This window comes from Coregonus lavaretus (genome assembly GCF_964263955.1).
Source record: "Coregonus lavaretus genome assembly, chromosome: 11".
NCBI classification, from domain to species: domain Eukaryota; kingdom Metazoa; phylum Chordata; class Actinopteri; order Salmoniformes; family Salmonidae; genus Coregonus; species Coregonus lavaretus.
In genome coordinates, this window is record NC_139998.1 from 159,134 (window position 1) to 170,412 (window position 11,279).

General features: G+C 45.2%; 1 protein-coding gene across 1 annotated transcript; it reads left to right on the forward strand.

Annotated features, from left to right (window-relative positions):
* Positions 1 to 1,773: 1,773 nt before the first annotated feature.
* On the forward strand, positions 1,774 to 10,970 carry LOC311136994 (uncharacterized protein; the record flags this gene model as incomplete). The annotated part of the gene is made up of 11 exons (XM_084171323.1): positions 1,774 to 1,814; positions 2,559 to 2,673; positions 2,990 to 3,180; positions 5,755 to 5,841; positions 5,927 to 6,120; positions 6,268 to 6,625; positions 7,615 to 7,901; positions 8,135 to 8,200; positions 9,505 to 9,625; positions 10,068 to 10,169; positions 10,878 to 10,970. The coding sequence occupies exons 4-11, from the start codon at positions 5,797 to 5,799 to the stop codon at positions 10,968 to 10,970; spliced, it is 1,266 nt and encodes a 421-aa protein (XP_084027449.1). The 5' UTR covers positions 1,774 to 1,814; positions 2,559 to 2,673; positions 2,990 to 3,180; positions 5,755 to 5,796.
* Positions 10,971 to 11,279: the final 309 nt, after the last annotated feature.

Here is an 11,279-nt window from a genome sequence, read left to right on the forward strand (position 1 = left end):
GAGCCAACCAATTGAGTGGGTGTATACACAATTATGTCGACTATTACTTACATACATGGCACTATATCATGTTCCCATATGAGGCCATGAATGAACAATAACACCTACTAGGCCTCGTTTGCCATAGCAGGCTAGCATTAAAATATAACACAAGATTTCACTCTTGACTTTGACGACTATTATTGCGCGCAAAGGGCCAGCAGTGTGCTATTGTACGCACGCGCTTAGTGGACTATTGTTTTGGGCGCCCAGTGTATTGTGTTGGGCGCGCGGTCCTAAAAAAAAGAAGCAAAGCATCCCTTCCAGTAACCGACAGAGGAGTCCTCCGCATTGGGCCAATCGGGGTGGTGGGGAGATGGTGTCCAATCAGCAGATGCCACTGCCGTCTTTATACATTTCACATGGGCATTTCGAGGCTATACTCCGACTGCAAATCCACCCTTGACAAAGCCTACAGGAAGCAGCTCAACGCCAAGTCTGCGCGCAGGAGCGCCTCCCAGTTATAGGCCCGGCACCGTGTCTCAGAGAGATCCGTCGGCCACTGAGATGCTCGTCCGCATTGTGCCCTTCCAGCGCCTGTGGAGAAAAATCGCCGACCTGCGCTTCCAGAGCTCCGCCGTCATGGCCCTGCAGGAGGCTAGCGAGACTTACCTGGTCGGTCTGTTCGAGGACACCAAACTGTGTGCCATCCACGCAAAGAGGGTGACCATCGTGTCCTAGGACATCCAGCTGGCCCGCCTTATTGGCAGAGAGCGAGCTATAAGGAATAAGTCAACTCATCATTCAAGTAATATAGGGAGGGATCTTACCACCACCTGCTGGATCAGAAGTACTCTTTACCGTAGGCTCAGAGAGCCATCATCTCTCAACCGGTGCAATTTTCATAAGTATGTGGTAAAAAAATAAATACAACAGCTCATCATATAGGCAGTGGTTTCAAAACTCTAAGCACATGTTCAAGTAGAGCACACCAAATCATACAGGTACTTGTTCACCACACTGAATCAGTGTTTAATCTAGAAATACATGCTTCGCATTGCAATACATGTTCTTGTAAAGTCATTGCTTTCCACAATGCAATGCTCACATCACTTTCCATGTCATATTGTTGTTCATTTGTTCAAATGTATTTGACTATGACCTAATCCGACTGCTCTGAATTCATAATCACTTCACGGTTTGGTGTTAACCTACCGATTTTCAACTGCTTTGCCTACTACAGATTAGGAACAATGTCATGAAAATGTATGGTTGGGAAGTCTAAAATGAGGGTAACTCCCCTTAAGGTAAATGTCTGTGTTCTGAGTGGCAAAAAAAAAAAAAGTTTTATAACATTTAGATATGTGCATACTGGCTTTCCTTAGGCAAACGCATTTAGAAGGGAAAGAAGTGGAACCAATTAATAATTTTCTTGCTCTTCAATCAAAACAAAACCTTCACAAAATGGTGCGTTTTGTCCCAAAATGACCCATGAGGATTAGTGTGTTCTCATTTGTCAGTAATTGACCCTGACATACTCCCTTTAAATTGTACTATTTTACTCAAATATATACTGTAATGTACTACTATTATGATGATGACTATTATGATTTTACTTCACGGTAAGTAGAGCAAAATGCTGATGTTGACAAGATCAGAGACTAGTTCGTTCCTTTTTCAAACTCCCCGACGGTAGATGGCGCTGATGAGCGCCACTGAACCATATGCGCTGCACCCCGAAGTTAGTGACAGAAGAAGAGATACTATTGCCGCGAAATACAAACACGTCACTACCTCAAGAAGTCTGGTAATAAATTGAGCTGAGACGAGACTAGGTATGTAACAATGAAATGTCGTCCAATTGAGTACTCACTCTCTTAAACTTTAAATCTTGAAGTAAATTATTTGTTTGTGCGTGTGAACATGATTTAGTGTGGTGAATGTATTCCAAATAATTTAACATAAATACAGGAAATGATGCGCAAAAATCAGCCGCTTTTGCAAGTCAAATCTATGCTTTACAAATGCACATTATTTTAATGACAGTTTTTTGATTACATGTTTTGTCTGCGCATTTGTTGGGTCGTATGTGACCGATGGTTAGCGAGCTCTCGTTTGGCCATGTGTTACTAGCTAACGTAGCCTAGACTAGCTAGCTAGCTAGACATTTGCACGCCAAAAGACAGGAAGTGATCAACCTTTTGCTAATATAGGATACTTGGATCGGTGATTTCATAGATTTCACATGCACAGATTGAATCCTATGAGATCAATGATTTTATTCTATATCAGGGTCATGATGTGAGTTCAGTGAGGAAATATTGTTCAGCTTTACTGGAGGTGGCCTCATTAAAGACTACCATGTGGGGCCAATAAAGCATTTTCAGCCATGAATATTCCATCACGTGTGTGTGTGTGTGTGTGTGTGTGTGTGTGTGTGTGTGTGTGTGTGTGTGTGAGAGGGAGAGAATGTTCACTGCAATCTGATAACGAATAAGGGCATGTCGTAATCCAGGTGGAATAAACTGTGTCCCCCACATTGACAGAATGTCTGTATTTTTGTGTTATTTATTTTACAGGAAGCTGAGGGGGGTCATTTCCTGCGAGACCTTGCGCAACATGTAAAGGAAATGTATGCGATCAACGAGGAGGGTGCCGTGGCGAGTGATGGTCCAGAGGAGGTAGGCGTCATCCGTAAGTGATCACCGGTCGGAGTTTTGCAAAGGCTTCTGCAATTCTTCTTGGCGTGACATATGCTCTGAATCTCAGCCACCCCTAAAAGGCGGAGTACACGTTCAAGACATTCCAGAAAGTGTTTGTGGAGCTGGACTGCTCAAAGCACACAGTCAAGATGACAGGCCTCAAGAACAAATGACTGTCTTAAGCAGAATGACAGGCCAGAGGACAATTGTCATAGACTGAATGTCACGGTTACTTTGTAACACCTTCGTAGTTAAACGCTGAGGTGCCTTTTGGAACTCTTAGCTCCCTTCATTTTCTCTGGTAGCAGGTCAGGAACGGTGTCCTCTACCGCAGGCCCGCTTGTTGTTGGTGAAGCCGCCTGGCCCACAGAATCTGTGCTGGGACCAATCTCTGCCTACCGGGGGATGGTCACCGAGAGGCGGGACTCGAGCACATTGCGGTCTGGGACCCCGTCCCCGATGGGCCCGTGGCGGTCATCTACGCTAAAGAAGTTAGAGGGTAAGGAAGACACGTTTATTCTGCAAGGTGTGTTTTAAAGGGTCACTGCCACTGTATTTTCCATTGCGTTTTTGTATACGAAAGATACAAAAGAGGTGTTTTTAATGAAGGATGTCATTGTGAAATGTAATGTCCATTTTGTTCCCGTACAGTTACGGTTTGAAATTTCCTTTTTGGAATCCGTTGTATCATTTTGAGGTTTCATCAAGGTCACACACCTTTTACCACTGGTATTTTGACAATTCTACCATCAATCAATTAAGTGGATCTATAAAGCCCTTTTTACATCAACAGATGTCACAAAGTGCTATACAGAAACCCGGCCTAAAACCCCAAACGGCAAGCGATGCAGATGTAGAAACGCGGTGGCTAGGAAAAACTCCTTAGAAAGGCACAAACCTAGATAACAACCAGGCTCTGAGGGGTGGCCAGTGCCCTTCTGCCTGTGCCGGGTGGAGATTACAACAGTACGTGGCCATTAAGGGCACATTTTTCTCCAAGATGTTCAAACGTTCATAGATGACCAGCAGGGTCAAATAATAAGCACAGTGGTTGTAGAGGTTGCAACAGGTCAGTCAGTACATCAGGAGTAAATGTCACTTGTTGTTAGTGTTGTAGTTCCTATTTCTACGGTGTTGCCTACCTGCAGCAATCAGGATTTACCTGCAGTGTTGATAGCAATTCAGTAATTTGTCAACTCATAATAACAGATGTTTTGCAAACCATTGATGTTTAAATAAATGGATTCCCGGTGTCCGGATACCTTTTCTCTTAAGGGATGTGATTGAGTGAATCCAAAGTAAGTTGGTCTAAATACATAATAGGATGAATCATTCAGGTAAAATAACACAATGTCTATTTGAGTCGAATCAACGTAATATAATCATTTTTACGTCTCTATCATCTTTACTCAATGTATTGGACCACATCAACTCAACTTACTCAAGCTTATCTACTCATAAAAACAAGCAAAAAGATCTACTCAACAATATGACGTGTGCTTTTGTTGACTGTAATAGCTTGAGTACATTCCACAAAGTCATTTTTTACAGTGTATCTAAAGACACGTTTGTTGTGGTGATGCACTTTTTCTTTGACGTTGAACTTGCATTGAACAGACAAATCCATTTCGTTACAACCCTTTTGTAGTATGACTTAGGAATATTTGTTGATGATCCTAATGTCTATGCGTGAATAGTGATTGGTTGTTGGTGAAATATTGCTGAGAACCCATCGTTTCCTGGCCTTTTTTCACTATTGAGCAATTTTGAAACATTTGTTTTGCTATTGGATTCATAATGGTGACCTGGGACAAGTAATTAGTGAAAACCAGAGTTCAGCAGTTGCCATTAAAGCGATCGAACCAAGTCATCCTAATAGGCTAGTATTAGCCTAAAGCGGGGTTTCCCAAACTCGGGCCACGTTTTGGGAGTTTTTGCCCTAGCACTACACAGCTGATTCAAATAATAAACTCATCATCATCAAGCTGGAGTATTAGAATCAGTTGTGGAGTGCTAGGGCAAAACGCAAAACGCGCACCCCTTGGGGACCCCAGGACCGCGTTTGGGAAACGCTGGCCTAAAGAGCAAATGGTGAAAGGGAATCACCATGAGGTGCAGTACCCACATTTAACCACAAGATGGCCTCCGTGCTCCACTGTAAAGTTTGGGCCTCTGCATGACAGTTTTTTGGATGACATGTTTTGTCTGCACATTTGTTGGGTCGTATGTGACCGATGGTTAGCGAGCTCTCGTTTGGTCATGTGTTACTAGCTAACGTAGCCTAGCCTAGACTAGCTAGCTAACTTGTAGCTAATTTTCCCCAAACCTCTGACACTCTCTAGCAGTAGGATGACTAAATCGCTGCGAGGTCAACGTTTAAATTCAACGGTACGTTTTGCTTCTAACGACACCCTTCTAGCTAGCTGACCACCCATTTTCAGTGCAATTTGAGAAAGTGAAGGCAGGTTTTGAGCGTTTTCAAATAAGTTATATGTACACATTTAGTGGAACACGCTGCGTATTCTAAAATTCGACTGCGCGACAGACCACACATCATGTAATATCCATCTGTTTACCTCTGAAAAATAGCTAACGGATTTTCTAATGTTACTAGCTTAGTTGCTAAATGTTGCTAGAAGTGCTAAGACAGCAAAAAGGGAAAACATTTAAAGCGTTAGATAATACATATCACGAAAACAGCGGAATGTGGTCAAGCTTTATCGTATCAGACGGAGGCGTTTTGCACAATCTGCAAAAATGTATTTGGAACTTTGACCCGTGAACTGTTTGACACCTATCACTGTTGGGTATGTTTCGTCTTACAACAGCTACATCGAGGTAGTATTTAGTCAAATTGTACAATGTATCCATCAATATTAAACTCATTGGGACACTAATTGTCATTACAGATAACATCACACAAAAAACTTGGGTACACTTTTAGTTATTGTGTAAACGTTCATCACCTTTCAATGCCTTGGCTGTGAAATGTAAATGTGTATACATATTCAGATATCTTTCCAAAATGTGTATAGTATGCCAAGTTATTTAGGTACATGTATTAACACCACAGCGTGGAGAAAGTCGAGAGGAAGCAGTGGACGTGTTCCGTGCCATGGAGGACTGCTGGGCAGGGATGGCTATCCCCCAGGCTGCCAAGGTTAGGCTTATTTTGTTATTAGGAGAGTACCGTGTGTATGTGATGTTTATCTGCTAGTAACAGTTTGGTTTTCTTATCTACCAAGGTGCGTGGTGTACCTCGGCAGACCCTGGCGGACAGGCTGAGCGGCCTGGTGACCCGTGGTTGTCGCAGTGGACCGCCCACGTTGCTTGCACCAGAGGATGAAAATTCTCTGGTGCAGTACTGTATCTACTGCGCCGGCCGTGGGATCCCCTTCACCAGACAGAGGCTGATGAAATACGCCGACAAAATATGCAGGTATTTGGTGTTCACTGTATTTATGTATGTAGACTGGTGGACTGACTGTTCTCAATGTGTGTGATGTAAATGTGGATGTGTATGGTGATGCCAAAACAAACATTTTCATCCTGGATGGACACTTATATGTATTCTATTCTATTGTAGGTTTCGGCACCCAGGGGAAACAATCCCACCACTGGGGAAGCGGTGGTGGGAAATGTTCAGGAGGAGCCACGAGAACCTGCGCGTGAGGAGGCCGGACACCCAGGACAGGGGGAGTGCTGAGTGTGGCACGCGTCTGACGATGGACACCTTCTTCGCTTCTTATGAGAAGCACTTGAAGGAGAGTGGGTTGAGGGAGAAACCCAGACAAATCTATAACTGCGATGAGTCTGGGTTTCGTAGCGACCAGAGCAGGCACAAAGTGCTTGCTCCCCGGCCCGCAAAACACGTGTACCAGCAGGCTCCTGGGACCAAGGAGCACATCACATTGCTGGCCTGCGTCAACGCAGCTGGGGAGGATGTCCCCCCCCAATCCCCCCCCCCCTCCCCCTTTATCATCTACCCCAAGTGTTTCCCCGGTGGCCACTACACACTTGGATGCCCCCCCCCCAAGCCTTGGCTAGCGGTGGCTACATTGACGGGGACCTGTTCAGGAAGTGGTTTCTGCACTTCATTAAGCATGCAGTGAAGGAGCGCCCTCTCCTTCTCCTCTTCGATGGGCACAATAGCCACATGGACCCGGAGGTGCTAGCGGCGGCACTAAGGGAAGGGGTTCTACTTCTTTGTCTTCCACCACACTGCACCCGTGTCCTGCAGCCGCTGGACGTGGCATACTTTGGCCCTTTAAAGGCTGAGTTCTCCAAGGTAGCTGGAGACCTTAGCCATTTTGACCACTCCTACATGGTAAACAAATCAGAATTTGCCAGAGTATTCCGCTACTCGTACCAGCGATGCAAGGACATGCGCTATGTGGTGGAAGGGTTTAATAAGTGTGGCCTCTTCCCTTTTTGACCCTTTTGAGCCATTGAAGGGTCCCGTTTAATGTTGTCTCTGTCCCTACTGTGTCCCACCACCGTCTCTCCTGGAACCAGCAGCACTGTGCCATCCGTCAGCGCCTCCTCCCCAGCGACCACAGGAGGACCCTCAGCCCCATCTCCAGTCCCAGTCCCAGGCCTAGCTCTAGAAGAGCACCCCCTAATAGAGGGTGGGCTGATAGCAAAGGACCTGGCGCACATCCTTACTGTCCTGAAGTATCGGATGGACCGATACAGAAGAGTCGCTGTGGTCGCCACGTGCCTCACCGGGGAGGAATACACGCGCCGGTGGCAGGAGAGGGGTGAGAAGGAGAGGGGAAAGAGCGTCGGGCAGCCCTCGGAACACAGAGGGCACAGGAGAGGCCTGCCGTGGATGAGACCATTGGCGCCATCGCCTCTGCGGGACCCCCTGCCGGAACCACTCCTGACAGCTGTATCACCACTGCCAGTGCCTCCCGGTGTGCAACACCTGTAGGAGCCGCCGGAGTCCCCAGCTGCAGAAGGCCACGTGCCTACTCTCCCGGCCACACCGTCGTCGGCCCCTCAACCCCCAAACCCACCGTTACAAACACCGGCTCCTCCAAGCCATCGTCGGCGGTTTTGTCCACCGCCACCGCGATGCACACCACCCACCCTGTCTGTCACCACCAACACGGCCTCCTCTGGACCAACTGCCTCCTCAGACTCCCCTGGTCACACCACCGTAGCGGCCTCATCTGGTGTCCCTGGCCCCCTGCAATTTGAATACCGCCACCTCCACAGGTAAACGCGTGTTAAATTACATAAAAATGACTGTTTGTTATCTGTTTTATACAACAGCAATGTAAACAACAGAATATCTCTTTACATATCTACAGTGCATAGCACCAGCCCTCAAGTCATCTCCACCTCCTCCAAAACCTCTGCGGCTTCCTCCAGAGGTGTTGGTGTAAAAAAGTGGAAAAGGGTTTTCATGAAACATGCTCTGTCTAACAGTACTTTTTCTCAAACTGCAGCACAGAAAAGGAAGAGAAAAGCTCCACCGGTCACGTCGGTCACGCCACCCATGGCACCGCTCTCAGGTACTTCATCTGTTTTTCTCTCTCTCTCTCTCTCTCAGTTGTATCAATTACTATTGTTGCTGAAGAACTTCTACATTTTGTAAAACCATATTAATCCATCTATTATTTGGTATAAAAGAAGACCACCTGCTGTGCTCGCTGCGGGGAGCGTGATCCGCCTGCAAGCTCCTCTCAGGAGTGTAGATCCGAGGTGCCATGGTTGTGCTGTGACTTCTGCCAGCACTGGTTCCACTGCAGGCGTGTGCAGTGGGATCAAGAGGTAGCGGTGGAGCTGGAATATTATTGTGATTTTTGTGACAATATAAGGATGGAGGTCGAGATTTAATTGTTTGTGTTCAAAAGAAATTATTTATTTGTACAAAAAAATAAGTCTAAAATGCTATATATATATATGGAACCACTCTTGTGTAGTTCTTCCTTTACTTTCCAAGTGCATCTCTGCAACAAACTCCAAGTGTTTTCATTGTTTATGTCAATGCACATCACTGAAAATAAAGGTTTATTTGATGTAAATTATTAATACTCATATTTTAGATTTAAACTGTTATCTACTTTCTCAAAACATAAGATGAATCTATAAGACAAATGATGAGACATTGTAGCTGATGGACCATTTTTTAATCGTCCTCAAGAGGGCGCACCGGGCCACGCAATGAAAACTGGACAGGAAATTCATTATTTTTTACCGGAAGCCTAGCCAACTAGTCAAACACTTCCGGTACGCGGGCCGTGTGTCTCTTGAACAAAATTGAACGGATATATCTTGTAATGGAACTGAATAGTAAGGTGGCCAACAACTGGGGCCCGAATGGCGATAATACGTGAGGTTTTTTTTCTCAAAACCGCTCATCAAAAAGCTGAAAATAGTATTTTCACTGAAATTTCAAACTTGCTAATTGCTAACATTTTGACATCACCAAAAATCACCTAACATTGATGGCTTGATCACAAGATAACATTGTTGAAGGTAATGCATTATTTAAACGCTGTTGAATATGCCGAGAATACGGCGTCCCACGCTTCGTTTCCGCGTCCCCTTATTTGTGTCATACTACCTTTAGCTAGTAGGTAGCTAGCTAGGTTACTTTCTAAGCTAAGCTAACGTTAGCTAATTTAGGTTTGTCTGTATTAGCGCGAACTAGCTAGTAGCGTATCAACCGTGTTGAGACAGATAGCCTGCTCTGTTTAGAAGCCTCTCAGGTGAGTCGGCAGGCAAAAAAAGAAAATGCCAAATGATGTCTTCACTATGACAAACCTCTTTGTTATGAGCCTTGCTTGATGATATTTCAGTATTTGTCTTTCAGATCAATGAACAATTCCACAGGCTCACCGCAAAGGTTTATGCAGGACACCCCTAAGCCCCTAAGTCCTTATTCCATTCCAAGGGAGGAGTACTTTCAGACAGATTGCGGGTCATGCTGGATGGTAAAGTATCCTCAGGAAAAATGCACTGTTTTGTATTTAGCTGGCTGATGTTCGGTGCTGCAATTTAAGCCACGGGCCCCACTGTGCTATTGTACACCTTTTGCTAATATAGGATACTTGGGTCTGTGATTTCATAGATTTCACATGCACAGATTGAATCCAATGAGATCAGTGATTTTATTCTATATCAGGGTCATGATGTGAGTTCAGTGAGGAATTATTGTTCAGCTTTACTGGAGGTGGCCTCATTAAAGACTACCGTGTGGGGGCAATAAAGCATTTTCATCCATGGATATTCGATCACGTGTGTGAGTGTGTGAGAGAGGGAGAGAATGTTCACTGCAATCTGATAACAAATAAGGGCATGTCGTAATCCAGGTGGAATAAAATGTGTTCCCCACATTGACAGAATGTCTGTATTTGTGTGTTATTTATTCTACAGGAAGCTGAGGGGGGTCATTTCCTGCAAGACCTTGCGCAACATGTAAAGCAAATCTATACGATCAACGAGGAGGGTGCCGTGGCGAGTGATGGTCCAGAGGAGGTAGGCGTCATCCTTAAGTGATCACCGGTCTGAGTTTTGCAAAGGCTTCTGCCATTCTTCTTGGCATGACATACAGTGAGGGGAAAACAGTATTTGATCCCCTGCTGATTCTGTACGTTTGCCCACTGACAAAGAAATGATCAGTCTATAATTTGAATGGTAGGTTTATTTGAACAGTGAAAGACAGAATAACAGCAAAAACTTCCAGAAAAAAACGCATGTCCAAAATGTTATAAATTGATTAGCATTTTAATGAGGGAAATAAGTATTTGACCCCCTCTCAATCAGAAAGATGTCTGGCTCCCAGGTGTCTTTTATACAGGTAACGAGCTGAGATTAGGAGCACACTCATAAAGGGAATGCTCCTAATCTCAGCGTGTTACCTGTATAAAAGACACCGGTCCACAGAAGCAATCAATCAATCAGATTCCATACTCTCCGCCGTGGCCAAGACCAAAGACCTCTCCAAGGATGTCAGGGACAAGATACTTATTTCCCTCATTAAAATGCAAATGAATTTATAACATTTTTGACATGCGTTTTTCTGGATTGTTTTGTTGTTATTCTGTCTCTCACTGTTCAAATAAACCTACCATTACAATTATAGACTGATCATGTCTTTGTCAGTGGGCAAACGTACAAAGTCAGCAGGGGATCAAATACTTTTTCCCCTCACTGTATGCTCTGAATCTCAGCCACCCCCAAAAGCCGGAGTACACGTTCAAGGCATTCAAGAAAGTGTTTGTGGAGCTGGACTGCTCAAAGCTCAATGTCAAGATGACAGGCCTCAAGAACAAATGACTGTCTTAAGCAGAATGACAGGCCAGAGGACAATTGTCATAGACTGAATGTCACGGTTAGTTTGTAACACCTTCGTAGTTAAACGCTGAGGTGCCTTTTGGAACTCTTCTATCCCTTCATTTTTTCTGGTAGCAGGTCAGGAACGGTGTCCTCTACCACAGGCCCGCTTGTTGTTGGTGAAGCCGCCTGGGGCACAGAATCTGTGCTGGGACCAACCTCTGCCTACCGGGGGATGGTCACCGAGAGGCGGGGCTCGAGCACATTGCGGTCTGGGACCCCGTCCCCGATGGGCCCGTGGCGGTCATCTAG